Source organism: Drosophila biarmipes, unplaced genomic scaffold, assembly GCF_025231255.1.
Source record: "Drosophila biarmipes strain raj3 unplaced genomic scaffold, RU_DBia_V1.1 ptg000004l, whole genome shotgun sequence".
Lineage (NCBI taxonomy): Eukaryota > Metazoa > Arthropoda > Insecta > Diptera > Drosophilidae > Drosophila > Drosophila biarmipes.
In genome coordinates this window covers 1,108,545-1,135,652 of record NW_026114526.1, presented here as the reverse complement: position 1 = coordinate 1,135,652, position 27,108 = coordinate 1,108,545, and the positions used below count along the sequence as shown (strand labels likewise).

Below are 27,108 nucleotides of genomic sequence, written 5' to 3'. Positions count from 1 at the left end.
ATTTGTTAGATGTAATCTAATCGTTAAGTGTTGAACCCTATATAAGTACTAAGAAATAGCTGAATAGATAACCAGCCGAAAGCCCCAGCAGCTATGGCTGTCATCACTACTGTAGCTTACTTTTTATAAGTAAGCCCACATTGTACAAATAAATAAATAAATAAATAAATTAAAAACAGAAAATGCTCGGAAAAAGGATGCATTATTAGAAACTTTAGTACTACAAGATAAATTAACAGGATACTTACGTAAATTTTATTAACGGCTAAAGATATTTTTGTAAATAATAAACAAATTTTTTAGAATTTAAAAATCGCCATATTAGGTCGACACCCTTCCAATCTATTTAGGAGAGTTCCAATGCCAACGAAAACTAGGAATGACATAATTGTTGCATACATAAATTTTAACTATTTAGTTTACAATTTGGAATTTGTCATTCTATGCAAGAAGCTACCTTCAATAAGTGTCAAAAATGGAAAAATAATAATGGTATATGTAAAGGTAACTGGGTCACGTTAATTTTAATTGTATATTTTGATAAGACATTATTTAAGTCTAAAAATGCAAATCTGAAAGCCAAAATATTTGTTTCCATTCAGCACTTGAGGAGTACTTGACCTCCTGTAAATTGTTATAGCATAGATATAAAGATAAGTGCTTTTGATCAGCTTTCAACGCGTCCATTTAGTAAGTAAGCTAGAACTTATATAAAATAAAATAAGTTTGAAATAATAACTGAACAAATGTGGGAGTCTTTCATTTAAACAGTTTTAGCAGGGTGTATTTCAATATAGTGCATGCAGAATCATTTCCAAACGGAAATTCGAAAACGTTTAAAAAAAAGCAAAATAGTTGAGTGCCCCGATTTTGAGATACCAGTTACCCAGCTTAAGGAACCAAAAGGGAAATGGAGATATTTAAGATGGAAAGCGATATTGTAATATGGGGATATGGGTGTGCCGAATGTTAAAAATGTAGAAAGTGTATTTATTTAGTAGATCGTATATTACATTTGCGTCACAATAATTGATATCAGAACTCATGTTTGTTGAGGGTGCAATATAAATATATATATATATATAAAAATATATATATATATAAAAAAAAAATAAATAAAAATATTTATATATATATATATATATATATATATATATATATATATATATATATATATATAAAAATATATAATATATATATATATATTTAGCTCGTTAAGAGTCGTTTTTGCTTGATTAAACATACTAACGGATAAGACAATCATACCCTTCCTCATCTCCATCCAAATCCACAGGCTATTAAGAATCTTGCCCAGATAGGTAGGCACTGCAAAATCAACACATTTAATTGAAATGGCTTATGTTAAAAACGTCTTCTTCTTTTGGACACAGGATCGATGCATATCAAGTCTCTCATATCCGATAATCGTTCGGTTGACATCCACGAGATCACCGTACTATGTGCGGTCCAAGCACAGTTCGATGTGGAATCTGCATTGGTAGGAATAAGTGCGACGTACGGAGGCACCTAATCCGCCACACTGCTGTGCGTTCCGCACGGCAAGCCAAGACGCGGCGTTTGTAATATCGGGAGTCATACCGATTTACTTTGTAGCCATCACAGGACTCATAACTACTGAGCCCCCTCGGAAAATGTGCAGAGAACTTAACATTGCTAAGTGGCAAGGGAGATAAGTAAACAGTAGCAAAGGAAAATGGAGAGATGGCTGGGACGGAAGCATGGACATGTGGACTTATACTTAAGGCAACTGAGATTATGCTTAAATCAGAAGTAAATTGGTCTGCTGTATGCAACATGGCCACAATAGTACTCAAGAAACTGCGCATCGCAGAAAGGCTGATATATTCCAATAGGACACAGTCCTAAAGAACCCTAAGAGAATTTCCCCTACCTAGCAGCAGTAACGGCGTGGAAGCGGGGAGTCCCAGACTTCGGCAAGCTTGCACAGATCCAAGTTGACTTTCAAGGCTTTAAACCCAAAAAAAAGAAAAAAAAACAGCTTCGGACACAGAAGGTATACTTTAAGCGGGGGTATATCCGCCAGAGGACATCGCTACTGGAAATCAATTCTTTCTTTCCCACTGAGAAATCCCTGGTTGCTCGACAGCAAACTGCGAGTGGCTTTTGATAGATCTTTTCGCGACGCTAATGGTAAGGTGTTAAATGACACAGGGCCTAGTATCCTAAGTTATTTTTTTTGCTGTGTGCCTACTTTTAAAAATATTCCGACAAATATGGCTTAAAGAAGGGCAGAGACTACTAAAAAATGGTTTGGAGAAAGGATCCATCCGATCCGATCAAGCATTTCCAACTGTGCACTGTAACTTACGGAACATCATGTTCACTCGCTGTGGTTTATCCAGATGAATACCCTAACGCTTCTAAAATTCTGCTGGAGGATTTTTATGTCGATGACGTTCTTACTGGGTCAAACAGCCCTGCAAGCATTTTCTATCGCGGAAGACACTTCTATGTGACTTCTAGAAGATGAAAACTATCGTCCGCGATATCGCATTAGGATCGCAGAAGTCCAGAAATGTGCCACTTCGGCGGCACTTCTCGGAGTCACTTCTACGACACTTCTTGAAGTGTCTACGGCGACACTTCCAGGATTGACTTCGGAGATACTTCTGAAAGTGGAAATGACAAATATAACCTGGAAAATCCGCCATGTAACTCCGAGTGGTATTGCAAAAATTAAGATGTACGATATTATTAAAAGTGGTGTAAACCTACCAATCAAATTCCGGAGTTGGAATTAATATGTTAACCTAGAATTGTAGCATGGCAACCAACACAGCTGGAATGTGAATATGTCAGCTAACCACGATTTTCCATAATTGGATTTACACTAAATGGAGAACTTATCACAAATAATTTATCTAACTTGAAAGTTCACTTGAATTCTGACTCATATTCATATGATAATCTGAATGTCGATTTTAGTAAGAATCAGAACCACCATATGATTTTACTTTGCTAACTCAAAATCCAGAAAGACTGCAATTTGGTTAACCAATAAACATAACAAAATTTGTTGTACCGATGGAGAAAATAGTTTTTTACAAACTCGAAAATTTTGGAGGACAATTACAAACGGAGAACTGATTATTTGCAAGGGTGCTCAAGAGAAACGATTTTTAGAGAATTTTTTTTGGGAATCGTCGGTTTATTAATATCGAGGAAGTGGGCTGTCCGTCATTAAACAGGTTTAAAGGAAACCGGTTTCCATATTGTCAAACACATCTTAAGAGTGAGGTATTTTAAATGTAGCACCATAACAAGAAACTATTTTTATATACATCATTTTAAAGTTGACGCTAGATGTATAAATTGCTACAAGAAAACAAGATTAATAAAATAAAATATCATGAGGAAATTAACCAATTCATCGAGCAATTTAAAGGACAGATAAGCGGTCAGCACTTTCAATACCTTCTAAAAACAAAAACCCAGTGTGTCCCGTTTATTGCAGTCAGTTAATAGTCAAGAACCCATGTTCGGGTCTCTGGCTCTGGCTGATATCTTTATAACCCTTTTGTGGAAAGGAGAGAATCTTTGGCAATTTACCAGTAAAACGTTCAGGGGCGGAAACGAAAATATGGGTTTCAAAATATATCCCACTTTTGAGAGTCATTAACTTGTGAAATTTATTTTATTGGGGTGCTTTTGATTTCTAAACTTGTCTTGCAGAAAACATTATTCCCCAAAATGATCGGTAATGTTTCTCTGAGATAACAACCTTCGGATTCTTTGGGTGTGCGATCTTTTTGTCACATGGTAATGTGGAGGCGAAGGGGGCAATCACGTATATTTTTTTTGGACATGATCGTGACTTTTTTTTGACCTTGCAACCCATTAAAATTAGTTTATTTATGGATTATGGTAATTGTCTCAGATCCCGCATATGCAAATGAGTGCGGTGCATGGGGACGGGGCCATTAATATGCAAACAGTACCAGACCCCACGTTTTCTATCTATTTTCCGACATATGGGGATATTTGTGGACGCAGTTCTCGTGATACTCATGCTCCTGAAGATTGTTCAGCTGTAGAAGCCATCTCATCAGAGTCTTAGTGACCAACAGCATTCTTCAAAAAAGTACTTCGAGTACTGCGTCCACAAGCAGTAAGTATGTCGAATGTCGTCCGTGTGGTTGATCTTCCCTCCTTCTTTGGTTATAATGGTGGCGATAGTCCAACACATGAAAATCTTTTGAGCTATTGGTCTCCATCTCAAGGGCTGCTGGAACCTGGTGGCTGATCCTGATGAGAGAGAACTCCATAGACGGCTGCCCCTGGAAAATTCGCCTTTCCTCGAAGCCGGCGGCTTCCGTCAGCAAGACACTAGAATGGATTCCCCCCTTTTTTGTAATGGCCTAAGGTCTTTTATAGCCTAGTAGAGCTTTTACTTAGTTTAGATCGGATAAGCTAGGTGTTCCCACCTGGGGTTACTATTTATCGGTATCCGATATCTTTGGAATTAACGTCTGGCTTTTGCACTATATGGTTACCAGTAGGTCGATCGTGGCCGTTGTAAGCTGCCGAAATGTAATTTCTTCTGCCTTTACTAGCCTGAGTCTGGCTAGTCAAATGCATCCTTCATTCCGACTTAGAATTCGTCGTTGAATCTTTCTAGATGGAGGGCGTACGTAACAAGAGAGAGTGATGACTCGAAGAGTAAGCAATAGTGTCACGTGCAAAATCAGCCTTTGAACCGGCCATGAACTTTGGACCAGCAAGACGTACAAAACGTAGACGGTCAAAAACCGTGGGCAGAAGATAAAGGATTCAAACAGGAGCCACGGAGTGGACAGTAAGAGCGTGGCCTTTATAAGGCCGCTTAGCACCACATGCCTTTACAGGGGCTCTTAGAAAGTGGAAAGACAAGAGCAAGCGAAAAATCTTAAACCAATTACAAATCAAATTACGTGCCGTATTTTTGAAAGTTTTCTGTGAGAAAATGGGTATCAGACATTTATAAGGATACAAAAACAAAGATCAAATTATACAAAATCTAGACCGCTAGGCAAAAGGATTAGAGGTCAGGCCTAAGCAAGAGTCAGCCATAAAGAAGGGATACACAGAAAAAAAAAATGGTCAAAAGGGGGGTATGCGAGCACCAAAAGGTGACTTCGCTGCCCACTCACCGAACTTTGCATAGGTCAGCATCTTACAACAAGAAAATATTTTAAACCAACAGGTTCTTTCGAAATGCTAAAAATTATCATTACGGCTTTTAGTTACCAGAATAACACTAAAACAGAAACCGAAAAAGTCGCTTATATCTGAGGACAAATTATAATAAAAAAAAAAAGGAAGTTAACTTCGACAAGACGAAAATTTTATAGTTATAAAAGACGAAAAAAGTTATAAGAAATATATGTTACTAACAACATGCTTTACTTTTTTTTGTTTCTATCGCATATCGCGCTCGAGCGATTATTTCAGTGCAAGAATTCTGTTACTTCCAGCGCCATTGCATTTGCATTTACTTGTTGGAAAAATCTAGAAAAAATATGTAAATGAAAATTTATTGCTAGAACTCATTCGCTGAGGGAGGGACACAAACGAATTGCTGGAACAGTTTGAGCGGAATAAAAACAATATAATTAGAATTGAGGCCAAAGTTTGTGATCAAGAAATTTTATAGGTTTTTTTAATAGCTTGGTTTGCAACGACAAATCCCTATCCAATAACGAAAAGTTCAATCATTTTTTTTCGTGTTTAGAAAAAGAAGCGTTAGGAGTCCCAAGTCAATTAAAAAAAGTAGTATTCAGCTTTGGGTCAACTAAAGACTACAGAGGTAAGCAACGAGCCGCATTATTTTATCCCTTATCTGCGACCAGAAAGCTCTTCGAATAAATTAAGAGTCGCATTTCATGGATCGTTTAACCCTTCTTTTTTGTCGCGCTTTATCAGCTGCGGCATTCACAATTCCTTCTGTTCAGTGTGCATCGTTTGCGCTCGAATTTACCATTCTAAATATAAATAATTTGGCCATTCTAGTTCTTACCAAAAACTCAGCTCATTTATCACAAAGATAAAAAGAAAGGAGTATTACCTGATTTATACTGTCTCCTCAATTTGCGCATATCACTTTTTTCATTCATATCAATATATCAATATCAAGGCCAAATTTGCCTTTTTACCCCTATAGCTATCGAAAGTTCTCTCCTAAGAGATTTAGCAACAACAACAGCAACTTATTCTCTATCTCTATTTTATCATCAATTTTTCCAACTATCTGTAAATATTTTTTTATTATTCCACTTCATAAAAAGGGTGCGAAGGCGGATGCCAAAAATTATATTTTTAAATTCTCGGCAATTCCCAAAGCATTTGGACGTATTATCACTTTTCATTTGCAACATTTACAATATGTTTCTCGCATATATTACCATGTCAGCATGGTTTTCTTAAGCGAAGATCGACCACCACCAACCTTCTTGAATTGACATTCATTATAATACATGGATTAAAGACAAATATGCAGACTTACGTTATATATACAGATTTTAGTAAGGCCTTTGAAACTGTCAACCACTATCTTTTTTTATTCAAAATAGATCAGCTTGGTTTTCCAGGCAATCTATTAACTTGGATTTCAAGTTGTTTGGTAGGACCCTCTGAGGTTATATTCAAGAACGCTGATTCAAAATTAATCTACCTGACATCTGGAGTAGAGCTTTTTACTTTGCTTATTAACGATCTTCCCTCTTTAATAACACAATTTCGTATACTAACATATGATGATGATGTTACTTTTTTACTTATTAGTTATAAACTCCACTCGACCGTATGTATTTAGTTAAAAATTTATTTGTTCTTCTGGACCCAAAACTTAAATATGATTGCCATATGATCCACTGTCAACAAAGCCATAAGCATAAGAATTAACTAATAATGTATTTTGCATTTTTTAAAATAAATTTTATTTTATTAACCAATATAAATCTTAACAAAAATACTAAAAACATTTATATCAACGTTTTGTAAGCGAAATGATATCTTATAATAATTATTATATATATACTATATTATTTTATTATTTGATAACAAAGAAAATTGCATACTGTATTTTTTTAAGATAAAATAGTGCGAAATATACAGTATTAGGTAGAGGTCTTAAAATCCAAATTTTAGAGAAAGTGCGCAGGAGTGCACATTTATACTAACTGAGCTTAATGAAAATTTAATATTCTACAAAATAGAAAAGGTTCAGAGGTTGAAAGAGCTGGACTTACTTTGTAGCTCTATTTAATAATAATAAAAGTTAACTCAACAATTTTGTTTTTTTTTTTAGGTTAGAGCTTAGACACTATTATTTGAGAACCACAATCAATAAATACAATATCAAGGTCACAAACACAAGTTACAAGCACCTCTGATTAGCTGGTATTTTAAAACGGCAGTCCTTTCTTTAGTTTTACACATTTTGACACTTTTAACTATTAAGAATAATAGGCAACTTACCTACCTTGACACCTCGTTCAAATAAAAACAGTCTTTCACAGCTGATAACTTAAAACATTTTCTGCTAGTAACATTCAAGATTGATGCTAGCCTAATACATTCTATTTAAACCATTTCGGCAAGCCGTTTCGGCAAGCCGAAGTTTGTATACCCTTGCAGTTAAAAGAAAAAATAAACACCATGTGAAATTTTTTAAGATATTAAAAAAAGTGATATTAAAAAAAAATTATTTCCTTTTTTTGAGTAATCCGATTTTTTTCTTAAATTTTATTCGAAATTCTTAAAAATATAAAAAATTATATTCCAAATATTAAATAGAGAATTTGTCAAAAAGCCCCAAAGCTATTATTTGTTTCATATTATTTTCCCACCAATTTTCCGATTGTTCCTATGACAGCTATATGATATAGTCGTTCGATTTTGATAAAATTTAATTCGAAATTCAGAACTAATAAAAAAGTTTTATTTCCAAGCTTAGAAGGTTATATGTTAAAAAACATCGTATACATAATTTTTATATTTTCCGACTAATTTTCCGAGCGTAGGAGGTTTTATGTTAAAAGCACCGAAGATATAATTTTTTCATATTATATTACCACTAATTTGATTTTTGACTATATGATATAGTCGTCCGATTTTGGTAAAATCTAATTCGAAATTCAAAACCAGTTAAGAATATGTTATTTCCAAGCGTAGGAGGTTACATGTTAAAAAACACCAAAATTATAATTTTTTTTAAATTTTTTCCCCGATAGTTCCTATGGGAGTTATAAGATATAGTTCTCCGATCCGGCCGGTTCTGACTTATAAAATACCTACCATAGAAAGAATAGAACAATAGAAAGAAGACTTTTGGGAAAGTTTCAGCGCGTTAGCCTTAAAACTGAAAGAAATCTTGAACAACAATCTAAACAGTAAGTTTCAACATTTTCTTAAAACTAAATAACTCTTTGATGGGTTATATTCAACTAAACGGTCATATATGAAGATACATGGGGATGTTTATGATTTGGTGCCTTCAGTTCTATTGAAATTCCCTAATCCAAACAAATTTCTTTTTTACGGTACAGAAAAGTAAAATGTGGTTAATTTTGACATTAAACATTATCAAAAGATATACAAGATATACGACAAATTGTGTTAAACTAAGACAAATGTCTTTTAGACAACATATACAGGTACCATAAAATTCATCCTAATATTTGAGCGCTAGCCTTACACTTCAAACCTAAGTTGTTACCTACAAAACAATGAATAATTATCACAAAATTTTGAAATAAACGCAGTTTTATAACTCTTACCAACTCGTTCTCATATTGAGAGCATTGATATCAAAATGTACGTATACATTTTTTCTCAACTCAGAGAAAAATGTACTTGAAAATTTGTCCTACTGTAGATAAAATCGCTGGTACTGTCCCCAACTGGGCTACTGCTTGATTTGTTGGGTGCTGGTCATGTTCTGCATCCTTGGGTTCGAACCCAATAATTTATTTTTTTAATATGTTGTTCATATTAATTCGTTCTTTTAAAATACCAGACGAACTTTTTGTTCATCAGAATGGTCTGTATATCCAATTAAATGGTATACTAGATTCGTAAAGTTCGCAACAGGTAGAAAGAGCGTTTCCGACCCCATCAAGTAAAACATATATTCTTGATTAAGATCACTAGCCGAGTCAATCTAGCCATGTCCGTCTGTCCGTCCGTATGAACGCTGACATCTTGAAAACTACAAAAGCGGTTGGACTATATGGAAAGAGAGTATAAAGCAGCATAACGAAAACTTAAAGAGGAAGATAGCGAATAAAAGACGACGACGAGAACAAAAAGAACGAGACAAGTATATCGGGCGACAATGGACGTGACAGGGGATTTGATGAAGGAACCCGAAGGCAAAGCAACAGAAGAGAGCAACGACTTTCGCAAATTATAAAGACTTATAAAAACCTCTATACAGTGTATTTTTGTGAAGCCGTAAATACTTATATTAGGCTTTGTATTAAACCCACAAAAAGTCTTCCTAAACAACAAAACTTCATATAAAACATTTTAGTTGGCAAAATTTTGGATGACGTGTTTGACGGCAGCCTCCACGCACAAAAAAAATTTTCAATATACCGATCAAAAAATAATACATTTTATATAATTCTTGAGCTATCGAGCTGTTCGGCATCAACGCTGTGGACGGCAGTCGACGTAGTGACCAGGAAGATATGGAATATATACACAAAGAAATCAAAATTTACAAGCGTTGCAAAATATTTTTAGGTCAATCAAAAAATATAGAGTAGGCAAATAGAGTGAGTGAGCGGGGCACCCTCCTGAAAAAACCTTGCATCTGTATCAACGCCGAAGAACTTTTATGATTATGTAAGCAATATTTTAATATTATCCTTATTTTTTAACCCCTAGTATACTCTTAGAAACAAAAGGCGACACCGGGCAAGGGAAAACCGAAACAATATATTTATAATGTAGTCTATTTTTTTTTTTGCATATATTACATCTCTTGAAATTCTTTTCTTTCTTATTGTCTTCGCCCATGATAACTTTTGCTGTAACATCGTAAGCTATTACAGCATTCGATTCTGTTTTTTTATAAGTGAAATATCTATTTTATTTGTTCTTTGAAATTTTTTGTTTGTACTGAAGCTTTACGTTTATACGCGGATATATGTACATATTAAGCATCACTGGATCCTCAAAAAATATTGGTAGGAAAATGATATTTTCATTTTTTGCCATTGCTTAAATTAAATATCAATTAATTAATTATTAATGTTTAAATTTATTTTTAATTTTATTTTTATTTTTCAAATTGAATGCATAATTGAATTAAAAATTTGAAGTCAATTAAAGCAAAATTGACAAAGTTATGAGTATTTTTATACCTGCCGGATGTTCATTTTTTGCTAGATTTTTTTGTGTTGAAAACGTTTTTTCACAACTCACGATTCTAAAGTCGGTGACCCCCATAACTTAAAAACTCGTGCACCCATCCTTTTGAAATTTACATACATATATTACAAGGCAAGGCGGTCGAGTTTTTTTTATAACCGTTAGTCGTAGAACAAAAGGGTATACTGGATTCGTCGGAAAGTATGTAACGGGTAGAAAGAAGCGTTTTCGACCCCATAAAGTATATATATTCTTGATTAGGATCACTAGCCGAGTCGATCTGGCCATGTCCGTGTGTCCGTCTGTCTGTCTGTTTCTACGCAAACTAGTCTCTCAGTTTTAAAGCTATAGGGCTGAAACTTTCCCAAAAGTCCTCTTTCTATTGCAGGTAGTATATAAGTCGGAACCAGCCATAGGAACCAACCCATAGGAACAATCGGGGAAAAAAGAAAAAAAATTATATCTTTGGTGTTTTTCAACATATAACCTCATACGCTTGGAAATACAATTTTTTAATAGGTTTTGAATTTTGAATTTAATTTTATCAACATCGGACGACTAAATCATATTCACTGTCATAGGAACGATCGAAAAAATTGGTTGGAAAATAATATTATCTTATAATATAATTTTTTATATTTTTAAGAATTTCGAATTCAATTTAATAAAAATGGGACTACTCGAAAATATAGATGTAAAAAAAATGGTCTGAAAAAAGACAACATTCTAGCTCTTATAGTTTCTGAGATCTCGACGTTCATACGGAAAGACGGACAGACTTTTTTAAGAATCTAGTATACCCTTTTACTCTACGAGTAACTGGTATAAATAGCAGGTGCCGATTGATTCTGTGAAGATTCGGATTCGACGAAGTTCTGATGCAGAAATTTCCGTTAGATGGTCATGTGCTTCCCGTTTACTATATGAGCAGGCTCAAAGAGAAGCTGTATTTAAGTTTCAAGTATGACTTTTGGGCAGATATTTTAAAATGTACACACACTGCGTAGTATTCAACAAGCCGTGCATAAAAAGGACTTGAATAAAATAATCAGTCGCTGGGAGAATACAACTGCACACGTTTTCATTTACAATCAAATTTAACCTTGTCCTCGAAAGTATTCTTGTTGTTCACGTCAATTCCTATCGAACTAGACAATGTGTTGCCACGCATACAAAAAGGCCACAAACTTAAAAAAATCGTTAAACTCACCTCTGATATCTCGAAATTTGAGCTTTAATTTGTTACAATTGAGCTCCGCCTAAGTTTAAATGCGTGGCAATAAAGAATTAAAGATATTTGTATTACTTACACGATATTAATAGCAATGCCTATGCCTGAAATGACCATCATCGTATTTACGTCAAGTTCAAAGTCCTGGGAGCATATTCTTTGAACGGCTAGCACCACGAGCAAGGTGGTTAGGAACCAGATTCCCAAGATAGAGGCCAATGCGCCGATGACCTCTGATAGGCCAAAAAGCACAAAAAAATATTTAAGAAAATAGCTTTTAAGATTTTGAAAATCTGTGGATTGCTTGAAGATAGATGAATGTGTTTGACGTAAATGTGCGCAAGGTAAACTCCTTAAAATGGTAACAAACGTTTTTAGCGACTTACCGAAGCGTTTGTAACCAAAAGACATGCAATCGTCTGGTGGACGCCCTCCCACCCAAATGGAAACTAAACCGATGACAAAACTAATGCAATCAGATGCTAAATGAGCGGCATCCGTCATGATGGCGAGACTACCAGCCACGTATCCGCCAAGAAATTCAATGACCTGTGGTTAACGTAAATGAGATAATTGCTTAGTAGGGCATAACATTCATTATAATTAAAACAACATTGAATTTCTACACATTTAAAGTCGGGTTTGGCAATTTTCTTCTTACCATGAATATGAAACAAATGAAGGCTACGAGCAGAATTTTATTTTTGGCCTGCTGCTCAGCTTTCATATTGACGTTACAACCGAATCCTGGCTGACGGCTGTGGCACTTAAGCTCCGTATTCAATTCCATTCGTCCGTGCTAAAATTCGCGCAATTTATTTATATATAGTAGCATGCATATGTCTATCAGTTGTAAATAAATGTCCCGCGCTCACCTGACTAGCCCTGTCATCGCTATCGCCTAGCAGAGGCACCTCCCACGTTTGCTCCTCTGGAATCCGTACTGTATTCGTCTCGATTGTCACAACTCCGCTTTCTATGCCGTTGTTCACGAGATTGTGATATTGGTATCGACTCTTTGACAGGCGAGCGACCTGATGACTGCCAATGGAATACAGAGGAAAATCGCCCTCGCAGTCATCTTCGTGGACAGTTGGCGGGATGGGACTGTCAAGCTTCTGATATTTTGGCATTATATTTGGTCTCGGTGTGCGCGCCTTTATTTATTATTATTTTCCTTAGCTTTCGTGTGTGTATGTGGTTATACTGGCATCAGCTTGTGGTAACCTGGTCTTTTGTAGCTTATTTAACGTCAAATCTACAATTATTTATACTTTTAAAACGTTTGTAATGAAATATTTTAAATGCTTTCACGACAAACTTCTGAAACATCTCTTGACTTATTATAGTAAATAGTCAAAGGGGTATACTAGATTCTTCGGAAGGTATGTAACAGATAGAAGAAAGCGTTTCCGCCCCCATAAAGTATTTATATTCTTTATCAGGATCACTAGCCGCGTCGATCTTGCCATGTCCGTCAGTCCTTCTGTCCGTATGAACGCTGAGATCTCGGAAACTATAAAAGCTTGAACAGTCAAACTTGGCAAGCAGATTCCCAGGCTTCATCCACATCTCACGTTTGTTCTGGAGGGTTACCACGACCACTCTAACGCCTATCTCTATCCGCAAAAATATATATCGCCTACAGTTTTTACGATAAAAACAATATTGTAACTGAAATGCATTTGTCTCATTAATAACTATCGACTGACCAAAAAAATGGGCCACGCCCACAAACGGTTAAAACGCTTTAATCAGTCTGCCGCCCACATAACATCTGCTGAAATAGCCGGTAGGTGGCGCCCTAAAATATAGCTTTGCAGCTTATAAAAATGTGCCACGCCCACTCTAACGCCCACAAACGGTTTAAACGCTTAAATCTGTCTGCAGCCCACATAAAATCTACTGAAATAGCCGTTAGGTGGCGCCCTAAAATATAGCTTTGCTGCTTATGTATACATATATATCCATTTCCCTTTTGCTTTCTTAAGCTGAGTAACGGGTATCTGATAGTGGATCCACCCTTGCAGAGGGTATAATGTTTTCAGTCAGAAGTATGCAACGCAGTGAAGATGGTTTTTAACATATAACCTCCTACGCTTGGAAATAACCTTTTTTAATTAATTCTGAATTTTGAATAAAATTTTATCGAAATCGGACGACTATATCATATAGTTGCCATACCAACAATCGAAAAATTGGTGCAAAAATAATATGAAATGGTATCTTTGGTGTTTTTTAACATATAACCTTCAAGGCTTGGAAGATTTTTTAATTAGTTCTGAATTTTAAATTAAATTTGATCAAAATCGGACGAGTGTATCATATAGCTGACATACGAACGATCGAAAAATTGGTGGGAAAATAAAATAAAGCTTCGTAGTTTTTTGACATAAATTCTTATAATATTGGGAATTAAATTTATTAAATTCGGACGACTCTAACATATAGCTGTCAAGAAAATGGTCACAGGATAAATAATTTTTATTTTTGTAATAATATTAGGGCCACCAACAGTTCTTAAAAATGGCACATGGTGCTACTAAAGCTGATTATTTTTTATAACTGCAAGGGTTTTCTTGTTTTTAGACTTTTTTATTTTTATTTTTAGAACCTTTTTTTTCATAGAATGACATTTTTTAAAGGAATATGGCTTGTAAGGCGACTAACCGGATAAAGTATATATTTTCATTATCAGGACCAATAATCGAGACGATCAAGCCATGTCTGTTTGAACCCTGAGATTGTTATATAGTGACATATTCACATATTCAGTTATGTACCAAAAAAAAGAACATGAGGCGTAGGCGATCTTCATTTGAATAAAGACGTAAAACTAAATATTCGTTAATTTATTCTTCTACAAGCGTTGTCCTTAGTCAACTGACGGGACATTAGTTCGACTCATTAAATTAATAAACTATTTTAATGACGCAGTCGGTACGATTCAAGAAGTATCCGAAAAAAAAGAACCTCGAGTGAAAAATAAATTAAATTGTATAATTCAATTCTCGATTAACAATTACGCGACCCTTCAACCCTCCAACTTGGATTATAATTCCAATTCGGTTGTCCAACTAAAAGTGGAAGTATAAAAAAAAAACTCAATAAGTCCAAAGGCAACTAAAAAGAGAAATAAGTATAACATATAAAAATTAAAGAAAAAATAAGTCCAACAAAACTTAAACTTAATCGTTCCTATATGGAAGCTATATGTATAGTCATTCGATTTTGATAAAATTTGATTCGAAATTCAAAACCCAATTAAAAAATGTCATTTCCAAGCGTAGGAGGTCATATGTTAAAAAACACCGAAGATATAATTTTTCAATATTATTTTACCACTAATTTTCCGATTGTTCGTATGGGAGCTATATGATATAGTCGTCCGATTTTGATAAAATTTAATTCGAAATTCAGAATTGATTTAAAAATGTTATCCAAGCTTAGAAAGGTATATGTTACAAAACACCAAAGATATAATTTTTTTTAAATTTTCCCCCGATTCACTGATGTGCGACAACAGAGGATTCTACTTGGAGCTATCGAAAGAAACTTAGACGTACACGTAACACGATCATTGGGCCTTCCGAACATCGAATATTGGCCTACCCTTAGATCGAGACTAATTGCAGAATTTAAGCCGCAGACACCGAACTACAAACTACTGGAGAACTTCAGGGAGACACTTTATAAGGAAAATCTGAGAGCATTCTGCAAAGAAGCGGAAAGACGACGTCAACTACTAATTTCAAAATTGCATCTGGAAGGTAACCAATCAGATTTTCTTATTTATGTGCAGGCGATTAAATATTCCAATAAAATACTGATTAGAAAATTACCAATACAATTCATTACTATTTTGGCTCATCATTATATTGCAGACTCAAGATCATTAATTACTATTACACAAAAAATGAGGGAATATATGAAGAACATATTAATTTTGAATTTAATAAAAAATACAGAAAACCGTAATAAAAATGCAAACCCTACTCAGAATTCGAAATCACACAAATTTAATACAAATACCCAAATCCCATATCAACCAAGTTACCCACAATATTCCCAACTATTCCAACCTAATTATAATCAATACATGCAATCATTTAGACCCACCTATACACAACAGGTAGAGAGAGTTGTGAAAGCGGAGAGTGCGGTCGCGTTTTTAAATCGATCCGTCTATTTTCCCAAGTTTTCAGCAAAAAACCGAAAGGACAGCCGGCTATCCGGCCTGGAGCATCTGGACACATACCTGGACGTCAGCTGGTGGCCAGGAGGTCGTGGCCGACATCTAGGAACAACCCGGGAATTTATCCCCAACAGGTTTGGCGGCCAGGCAGGGGCCGGTCGTAGGCGAGGGAGGGAAGGCATCTTTTTCCTCTTCCTTATTTCCACTCGTTGTTTGTTTAGTTGTTGCCAAATTTTCCACTCGCGCTTTTTGTTCGTGAACACGAAATCAATGGTGAAAAGCGCTTGCGCGACCAGCTGATCGTAGTGTGCGAAAGGGGATGCGGGTGTCATAGCAGCAAGCTTCGGACAGGGTGCAGGCCAAGCACATAAGTGCGTGCCGTAGCACGTACACCTTGGGCGGTATTTCTTCGCGGGAAAATCATAAATAAAAAATTTTTAAACCTTACCACTAAGATTTCTATTAAATAATTGAGCGAAGTCCGATCGAAGAGAAGCAGGTCACTGCGGGTAAAGGCAGAAATTTCGTGCAGTACCGGTAAATTCCCCAGACGGGGCAATGGTGGGTAGGGGACCGGGGAAACAACCCCCTGGAGCAAGTCGGAGTTGGACTGGTGGTGGGCGGTGGTACGCCGGCAAGCAAAGGACTGGCGGCGCCGGCTAATGCGGACGGATTCCACACACCACTGTCCAGTTTACCCGACTGGGCCAACATGGGAGCTGACCCATTCGAAAAGAGCAAAGTAATGGCGAGATCGCCAAAAAAAAGGGCGGAGAGCAGTCAGGCACCCCCCAATAGTAAAAAAAGGCAGCCCAAAAGGTGACCGCTAAAAAAAACCTGCGCAGAAGTGCTCGCGTGCGGCAATAGCATGCGACCCAGGGGACATGAAACTGGGAAAACGCTAGCCATGCCAGCAAAAAAGGCGATGCATAAGCCGCCGGCAAGCGATGCTAGCCAAGGGGGAAATTGGGGCAAACATGCTGGGACCGAGAGCACCAGTAAGCCCCAAAAGTGGAAGCCCACCACAGGAGTGGAAAAAAGTAGAACCGAAGGCAAGGAAGCCCAAGGTACGTCCGCCACAAAATGACGCGATAGTTATCGCAACATATACTGGAGGGTCCTACGCGGATATCCTTACAAAGGTAAAGGCAGATCCGCACCTGGAGGAACTAAAATGAAAGCGGTCGTGGGCGTGACTGAGACAACGCTGATCGAGGTGAAGGACATCGACGAGACCACGGACAAAACGGAGGTCATAAGTGCGGTTAAGTAACAGTTTGATGTGGAACTGCCAGTATCTGCGGTGGTAAGACTACGGGCGGCGAACGGGGGCACCCAAACTGACACACTAAGAGTTATGCCTGACATAGGGAGGCGTCTAATGGAAAGGCACGTACCAAATCATTTCGGTCCAATACATGAACACACAACCAATAACTCATAAAAATCCTTTCCCACAACATTCCAATAAAATTCAAACACACACACACACACATTATAAAGGAAATACATACCCTCAACAGCAACAACCCTCCACATCTAAACACTAACTTCCCTGTTAGCAAACGAGTAAGACCATCGGACAGTGACCAAACTAAAATGTCTATTGACGAATTGAGATTTCAGGACGTGCACGAATACGAAGAATTACAACCCAATTATTATAAAGAACAGTATTAGAATCAATACCATGGGTTGCTTAATGAAGGGCAACAACAGGTACAATCCATCCAAAATACATATGATCAAAATCAAAATAGCTCAGAGCCAAACGAAAATTTTCGGGTAATAGCCCCGGACATCACCAGTACATAGAAATAGCACACAAAGGTTGCACATACAAATGCCTTATTGACACAGGGATTAATTGGAAAAAGTAGTTCACCATATAATAGTCCTACCTGGGTAGTACTAAAAAAACGGATGCTTCTGGTAAAATTAAATATAGAGTAGTAATTGATTATAGGAAACTCAATGAAATAACTATCCCCGACAGATATCCAATACCGAATATGGACGAAATCCTCGGTAAACTAAAAAAATGCCAATATTTTACTACTATTGATTTAGCAAAGGGATCAAATAGAAATGGACCCAGAATCTATATCTAAAACCGCATGTTCCACCAAAAGCGGTCATTATGAATACCTCCGAATGCCATTTGGTCTTAGAAATGCACCCGCTACTTTTCAAAGGTGCATGAATAATATCCGTCGACCGTTGCTTAACAAACACTGTTTAGTGTATTTAGATGATATTATAATTTTTCCGCGTCCCTTACCGAACATTTAAATTCATTACAACTAGTTTTTTCCAAACTTGCAGAAGCTAATTTAAAATTGCAGTTCTTAAAAAAAGAAGCTAGCATTCTTGGTCACTTCGTAACCCCTTAAAGCCAAACTTCCTTAAAGTTAAAGTCATAGATTCATATCCAATTCCAACAAAAGTAAAAGAGATCCAAGCATTCCTTGGATTAACCGGCTATTATCGTAAATTTATCCCAAACTACGCAGACATAGTCAAACCCATGACCAGATGTTTAAAAAAGGAACAAAGATAGATACATAAAATCTCGACTACATAGAAGCATTCAAAAAATTTAAAGCTTTAATTATTAGAGAACCCATTCTTCAATTACCCGATTTCGAAAAAAATGCACTTTAACCACAGATGCCAGTAATTTAGCCCTAAGAGCCGTGCTTTCTCAAAATGGCCATCCTATATCCTTTATATCCACTCAATAAACATGAATTAAATTACAATGCTATAGAAAAGGAGTTACTCACTATAGTTTGGCCAGTAAAACTTTTCGACATTATTTACTAGAACGACATTTTCTCATTGTTAGTGACCTCTTTGATGGCTGCTTACATTAAAAGAACCGAATGCCAAGTTACAGAGATGGAGAGCTAAATTAAACGAATACCAGTTTAAAATCCACTATATTAAAGGGAAGGAAAATTCAGTTGCTGATGCATTATCAAGTATTAAAATTGAAGAAAATCATCATAGCGAAGTTACTCAACATAGTGCAGACGAAGACAATAGCAATCTTATTCATTTAACAGAAAAACCAATAAATTATTTCAAGAAACAAATAATTTTCATTAAATCTGATAAAAATAAAGTAGAGAATTCAACAATATTTGTTAACTCTATTACCACAATTCAATATAATGAAATGACATTCGATAAGGCCAAACAGATTTTACTGTATTATTTTATTCATAAAAACATTTCCATTTATATTAAGAGCAATGTAGATTTTGAACTTATTCAAAGAGCACACAGAGAAATTATTAATACCACCTACACTAAAGTAAAAAAGCCTCTACCTTTTAAAGAATGTTTGTTCATATGCCGAATTTAATGAAATTATACTTCAATCACATGAAAATTTCTTACATCCTGGTATACAGAAAATGACAAAATTATTTAAAGAAAATCATTTCTTTCGCAATAGACATTTATTAATTCAGAACATAGTAAATGAATGCAACATATGCAATCTGGAAAAAACAGAACACAGAAACACAAAAATGCGTTTTAAAATCACAACCAACCCTGAACATTGTAGAGACAAATTTGTAGTAGGTATTTATTCATCTGAGGGAAAGCATTACATCAGTTGCATTGACAGTTATTCTAAATTCGCTACACTTGAACAAATTAAAACAAGGGACTGAATGGAATGCAGGAACGCGCTAATGCTTATTTTTAATCAATTAGGTAAACGCAAATTACTAAAGGCAGACAGAGACGGAGCTTTCTCCAGCTTGACTCTTAAGAGATGGCTTGAAGCAGAAGGAATTGAATTACAACTCAATGCGGCAAAAACGGCGTAGCAGACGTCGAAAGACTTCATAAAACAATAAATGAAAAAATCCGAATAATCAATTAATCCGATGATGAAGAAGTAATATTAAGCAAGATAGAAACAATCCTTTACACATACAAATATAAAATTAAACATGACACTACTGGACAAACACCTGCTCAAATATTCTTATACGCCGGGCATCCAATATTAGACACTCAAAATATTAAAGAAAATAGATAAACTAAATGAAGATCGACAGGAATTTAACATTGACACTAGATACAGAAAAGGACCAATTAAAAGGACTAAAATAGAAAATCCATTTTAAAATGTAGAAAAAATAGACAAAGACCATTACAAAATTACTAATCGAAATAGAGAAACCAAATACTACAAAACACAAATAATGCCGTTAAACTCCCACAGGAACCTTCTGTACAATGATGTTGTTTCTATTGTTTACCACGGGCCACACTCAACGAATTCAAATAACCAACCCAGATTACGACCTTGGCTATTTACTCTTCTCAAGCATACCAATTCAAATACCGGTAGTGTATGAACATCACTGTCTAAGAATTAATTTAACGGAAATTAATATCATCACAAATTCTTTTGGTAACAAAATCACAGACTCGCCCAGAATGAAAAACTTGTACAATAAACTACTAGAAGAATTAAATGGTAAAGTATTCATCAGCAAAATAGGCAGAAACGTGGACTATTTGACATAATAGGTTCATCCTTTAAATTTCTTTTTGGCACACTTAAGGAAAATGATAAAATAAAAATTAACAAAAATAGGTATAATTGCAGAAAATTCAACTTCATAAATTAAATGATGTTATAAGGTTTGTGAATGAAGGATTACAGAAACTTACTAACTACGAAAATAACCGCAATAGTATTGGAACGCTTGATTATGAACTCATGCAATTTATTGAGCACATTGAACACATGGAAATGGGCCTGCAACAACTATTCAGACCAACAATCATATTTTGAAGATGAGAATAAAATTTATAATCAAGACAATAAAGAAGTTGATAATGAATGTATTTAAAATATAATTAAGCGCAAGAACCCAACATGTAATTTTATACCAACTCTCTCAAAAGAAATAATTCAATACATTGAGCCAAATATTATACTAACATGGAATCTAACTGAAACTACAATGAAATAAATGGAAACAAAATTATTAGAATAAAAAAATGTAGACCTAAATTGGAAATGTTATTTTAAGCGAAAATTCCTTAAGTCAAGAATTTGATTTAAGACCATTGTATTCACCGATTAATGTAACTAAGATTAAAATGGTAGAACACAATGACGTTTTAAGACTAATTTCAGAAAATAAAACTTCACTTTACGTAGTTATAATAATTGTAGTTATTGTTCTTATTATTTTTCTAGCCCAATCAAAATTTTTTACACTAAATCCACTCACCATTTGATATACAAAATTTATACAAAAAAAAAAATAAGCAAGAACCACAACAAGAAATGGAACCGGCACAAGACCAGTTGCCTGCATTGTACCATGAAATGCCAGCCCAAGCATAGGCAACCCTTTTTAAGGGGAGGGAAGTGACATATTCACATACTCAGTTATGTACCAAAAAATAAGAATATGCAGCGTGGGCGATCCCACGCTGAATCAATGTAAACGATCCACATACGGAGCAGGCGACGCCTCTCTTCAATAACATAAACAATTCTTGCAATCAATAAGAGTCGCACCCTGAGTGGCACTCTTATTCTCAAATTATTGTATACAATCAATATCCCAAACGGGCGACTTCGCTCCCAAACTTATGTACAATCCAAATCCAAATCGCTTCTAGACTTTTGTAAACAAAGGGCAGCACAAGAAAGATTTTTGTCACAAGAAATTAGTCTTAAGCTGAGTTCATTTAATAAAGACGTGAAACGCGTCCTTAGTCAACTGACGGGACATTAGTTCGACTCATTAAATTAGTAAACAATTTTACTATATATATATATAAAACAATGAAGAACGCTATAGTCGAGTGCCTCGACTTTAAGATACCCGTTACTCAGCTGAATGGAGCAAAAGGGAAATGAAGATTTAAAAGCAGCAAAGCAATATTGTAAAGCGTCACCTAACCGCTATTTCAGTATATGTTCTGTGGGCGGCAGACAGATTTTAGAATTTAAACCGTTTGTGGGCGATAGAGTGGGCGTGGCAACATTTTTTAGGTAATATGATAGGTATTGATAAGACAAACACATTTTAGCAAAAACTGTGGCCACTCTAGTTTTTGGCGGTTTGTGGGCGTTAGAGTAATTAAGCGTGGAACATTTTTTTGGTCATCACTTTAGAGATAACGTAAAATTTTGTTTCTATCGTAAAAACTGTAGGCGCCATAGATTTTCTCGGATTATGGACGTTAGAGTGGGCGTGGCACCCCTCTAAAACAAACTTGAGCTGCGCAGGAAAGGCTTCCTTCTACATGTCACATACATTCCGACGAATCTACTATACCCTTTTAATCTACGAGTAACGGTTATAAAATAAATACTATCGTGGAACTTTGTTTTCGGTATCAAGGCAAAGCCGATATCGATTTTAGTACTCCGACCTAAAACCAATCTTGGTTTTTAATTTTGAAAGAGTGTCCTGATGGCCAGACGCGGAATAAATGAGAGTGAGAGTAGTTAGACCGACCTCATATCTTTTTGTACAAACATAAAAAAATTTTTATTTTTGTACATATTAAAGAATACTTATATACTTACATTTATTTAAGCAATGAATTAAAAAACAAATCTTTACTTCACATCACTTTAAAGATAACGTACCATTATTGTGCCTCAAAAACTTGTCCTTTTTTATGTCGAACCACTTCTAACAACACATAACTACTAATATAATGTACTCCATTAGATGTACTCAATTTTAATCGCTTACATTGATTCCTCTTTAATTTTTTAAATTTGTGTTCCTTAAAGTGGAAAACTCTAGTATTTTTATATATTTTACTTTATATTTTCTGAAACGATAATATCGATGGTGGGACTGATCTATAATTGTTTGCTGAATGTTTCGGCCATCGATACTATCGACAGTACATACCATCGATTCTTTCACAAACTCTACTACGCCTATAACGCAAAATATCGTCGCTGCTTGGCGACGTATTAGTTAAAACAGTTGATTTGCTGCATGTGCTGTGCACTTCAATTGACTTGGCAAAATATTGATTATGCTGGCTTTAGCTTTTAAATGAAAGTTCGATCTCAATCATCATAACATCATGTTAATTAGTCGGCATAAGTAATTGGACGAAACACAAGTTAAATATAACTTGAACTTACTTCTTTTAAATTTTGTCATCTTTGGAAAAAATCTTATCATTCCATAAATAATTTTTTTTATCCCTTCAGTACTTATTAAGTTGATATGATTTATTTATTCTCGGGTTAAAGGTTAATTTAAAATTACGTAAAATTGTTTATTAGTAGCTATAGCTACAGTGGGCCTTTTTAAAATGTTTTATTGGTTTTACATTGGTTTAAAACCAATAAAACATCAAATTTTAATAAAATGAAGTAACATGTAATTATTTACATGTTACTTCATTTTATTAAAATTTGATTATTTAAGTCTTTTGATGAATAACAGAACCAGTATTTTTTAGGTTATGTTGTAAAACCAATAAAACATTTTAAAAAGGGACGTACTTTAAAAGTGGATCAACTCACAACATCTAGCACTTACCTAAATTTATTGTTTTCAAAAAATATCAGCCTTAACCAGGTATTTTTTTCTTTTGGTTTTGGTTTGGTTTTTCGGCACAGAGTATTGGGAGAAAAAAGCAAAAAAGCCGCAAATGAACATAATATTATAAATCGTCTCATTTATGTATGTAAATACGTACGCATTTATGTATGTATTTTAAGTTCAATATTTTAATTTGAAAACTCAATAAAAAAAATCGGATTTTCAGAAGTAATTTCACTTAGGTCGTGCCACTTGCAGGTTACAGCCCATACCACAAATGTGTAAGTTACTTTGAAAAAGTTTCCTTTGCATTTTTACTTGTGGAAAAGCGAACATTCCATACCATTTTCTATATTTCTTGTTCTTCACTCGTGCAAGCTGACATGTTCCTCTGGATTCACAAGTGAAATTTTTTTTACGGATCTGAAGGACCGACAACGTAAATAATTAATTTGTAATAAATGTACGTTAGAAAAAATCACAATGTAAATATTTAATCATATAGTATAAAATTATATGCCACCAAAAGTGTTCAAGCCAAGTGTTCATCTGTAGATATAGTTGAAAAAAAAACAACACTGCTTAAATAGTCTTTCGGTTTTAAAGCTATCGGAATCCAGATCGGACAACTCATTCGTATAGCTGCCATGGGTAAATTAAAGAAAACTGCGTTAAAATATGTAAAACAAAAAAGGAGGTTAACTTCGGCAAATCGAAGTTTCTAAAACAAAAATAATAATTACTGCAAGCAGATTAAAAATAAAATTTCCTATATTTGTTTTAATTTTTTGAAAATGTTTAGAAATACGCATTTAGGCCATATTTTTCTCTTTTCCATATACATTTTTTCCGACATTGTCACCTTCACAAAATCATAAAAAATATAATAAAAATTATTTTTGAAAAATTCGTTTTGCATTTTCTATTATTATTGTTTAAACAAATTTTTTGTATCAAAAAATTTTAATTTTCAATACGAGGAAAAAAATTAAAAAAGTAGACGTTCACACAAATTTTGAATTTTCAATAAGTACTGAATGGGCTAAGAAAAATAGTGCATCGTTCAACCGTCATTTAAATTACCTTTTTATTGATGCTAAAAGTTAAGCGGAGCAAGATTAAGTTACAAGTATATTTCACTTTTATTTTGTGAAAATACTTTTGACCCCCACTGTAAGATAATATGTAAAAAAACAATAAAGCTATAATTTGATTCATATTATTTTTCCACCCACTTTCCCAACTCCCCCTGACAACTTTATGATATAGTCGTCCGATTTTGATAAAATTTAATTAAAAATTCAGAACTAATTAAAATATGTTATTTCCAAGCGTAGGAGGATATACGTTAAAAAATACCGAAGATATAATTTTTTCATATTATTTTACCACCAATTTCCGATTGTTCCTATGGCAGCTATATGATATAGTCATCCGATTTTGATAACATTTAATTTGAAATTTAAACCAATTAAAAAATGTTATTTCCAAGCGTAGGAGGTTTTATGTTAAAAACACAAAATTTTGTAATATTATTTTACCACTAATTTTCCGATCGTTCCTATGGCAGCTATATGATACAGTCATCCGATTTTGATAAAAAATTAATTCGAAATTCAGAACTAATTAAATAATGTCCTTTCCAAGCTTAGAAGGTTATATGTTAAAAAACACCAAAGATATATATTTTTTTAAATTTTTTCCCCGATAGTTTCTATGGGACCTTTAAGATATAGTTCACCGATCCGGCTGGTTCCGACTTATATTTGACCTGCGAAAGAAAGAAAATGCAGGGGTATAAAAAAAACGTTGATGTTTTTTGGTATATTAACTTCTACTCTTGCACATCAAACAAAAACACCTTTTAACAAGGTAAAAATATAGTGACGATCACGAACAAAAATTCTAATAATAACTTTGGTAACGAAAATGTAATATAAAATCTACTCAATATTGTATTATTGCATGATTGTATTATTGTATTGTTGTTATTGTGTTATTGTATTATTGTTTTATTGTTTTATTGTTTTATTGTTTTATTGTTTTATTGTTTTATTGTTTTAGTGTTTTATTGTTTTATTGTTTTATTGTTTTATTGTTTTATTGTTTTATTGTTTTATTGTTTTATTGTTTTATTGTTTTATTGTTTTATTGTTTTATTGTTTTATTGTTTTATTGTTTTGTTGTTTTATTGTTTTATTGTTTTATTGTTTTATTGTTTTATTGTATTATTGTAGTATTGTAAGATTGTAGTATTGTATATCTACAATATCGTTTTGCTGCTGGTATATCTTCATCTTCATTTCCTCCTTTTAGCTGAGTAAAGGATATTTAATCGTCCCTACTTGTTAAAAAAGTTAAAAGAAATAACATGATTTATTTGAATGTTGGATATTTTCTTTATTGTATTGTATTGAATTTTATATGACATGAGTTACAGGAAGATAAAGCGCACTTGCTAGGTGTGGCAGCCATGGTGGTGATCAATTGATTTTGTTGTTTGTAGTGCGGAAACTTACGTTGATTTTTAACAAACTTTGCTTTCGTCCTATCATTGGTAATCTACGACCTTTAATAGCGAGAGACTATATTTTCCTCAGCGGAAGAGCGAGTGAGTCTAACTGAGGTAACTCTCTCTGATTCTTCTCCTTGATTCGAAATCGAAGCACTTTTATAGTCGGCGTTTTTCATTTTATTTTGGCGGAAAATATAGAAACAATGCGGCGAAATTCTTGTACAATCAACAAAAACTACAAATCCAAGGAGTTTTGTTTCAATTGAAAATTTTTTCCTTTCCAAAAATCTACGAAGAAATCCCCCCTTAACTATATATATTTAAAGGGGCCTTTCAACGTTTTGGCATACATAGAGAGAATAATTGCCTAAGTTTCAAAGTAAAATTATTAATTTCACCTTTGATTTATAAAAATGGTGGAAATATTTCCACTATGATTTTTGTTTTGTGAGTTTTGTTGTTATAAATTGTCTTTGTTTTTATACATTTTTCACTTTCTAAAAAAATGATTTTTTTGTCAGGAAAATTATTTATTTTTTAGTTTTTGTCAGGGAGATTATTTTCGGTCCCTGACATAATTTTAATTTTTAGGTCAATCGAAAGGTATTAATAATAATACAATTTAGTTAGATTTTTTGTTCGCACTTAAACCGGTTTGTGGGCGTCAGAGTATAATCTTCGCAACGAGTCTCATTCTGAAATCTCATTTCTATAGCTCTTACACTTTCCGAATTCACAGCATTTACAGGGACAGACGGACACGGCTAGTGATCCTGATCGAGAATATATATACTTTATGGGGTCGTTAAGACTTCTTTCTACGTTACCTACTTTTCGAGGAACCTAGTACACTTTTGTAGTCTATGAGTAATGGGACTAACTATAAGAAAACTTGGGCTTGAATTCGTTGATATTAATAAATTTAAGTGAGAGAAAAAAAACGTATAAATTTTGGTTGATTTAAAATCTATCACGTTTAAACGTAAAATACCTTTTAGTTGCTGGTGTATGTCTTCAAAAATATTCAAAGTTGATCTTATCACAGTTTAGTCCCCAAGATAACAGAGCAAACAAGAAATAACTATTTAAGATAACCGTCATTCAGCGTAAGGGCGGAAACAGGGGGTGGCAGATAAGCAACAGAAAAACGATTTCAGTGTATTTAATATGCTTTATGGACGTTTTTGGGCGTTAATGTGGG

General features: G+C 34.4%; 1 protein-coding gene across 25 annotated transcripts in view; it reads right to left on the bottom strand.

The window, feature by feature from the left end:
- The window catches only part of LOC108021916 (zinc transporter 2), a 183,430-nt gene that overhangs the window by 155,004 nt on the left and 1,318 nt on the right, over nucleotides 1-27,108 (bottom strand). For 13 of the 25 annotated variants that reach the window (XR_007764844.1, XM_050889607.1, XM_050889606.1 and 10 more), the window contains 6 exons: nucleotides 24,934-25,163; nucleotides 23,390-23,438; nucleotides 12,505-12,887; nucleotides 12,291-12,428; nucleotides 12,016-12,178; nucleotides 11,709-11,922 (listed from right to left, as the gene is read on the bottom strand). Coding sequence is in view for 24 of the 25 variants with exons in the window: in XM_050889607.1 (XP_050745564.1) it covers nucleotides 11,709-11,922; nucleotides 12,016-12,178; nucleotides 12,291-12,428; nucleotides 12,505-12,762 (773 nt within the window). In the remaining variant the exon portion in view is untranslated. Of the gene's footprint in view, nucleotides 1-11,708; nucleotides 11,923-12,015; nucleotides 12,179-12,290; nucleotides 12,429-12,504; nucleotides 12,888-23,389; nucleotides 23,445-24,933; nucleotides 25,164-26,898; nucleotides 26,989-27,108 lie in introns of those variants that run through there. The other 12 variants (XM_050889596.1, XM_050889598.1, XM_050889604.1 and 9 more) reach the window with 8 other exon arrangements.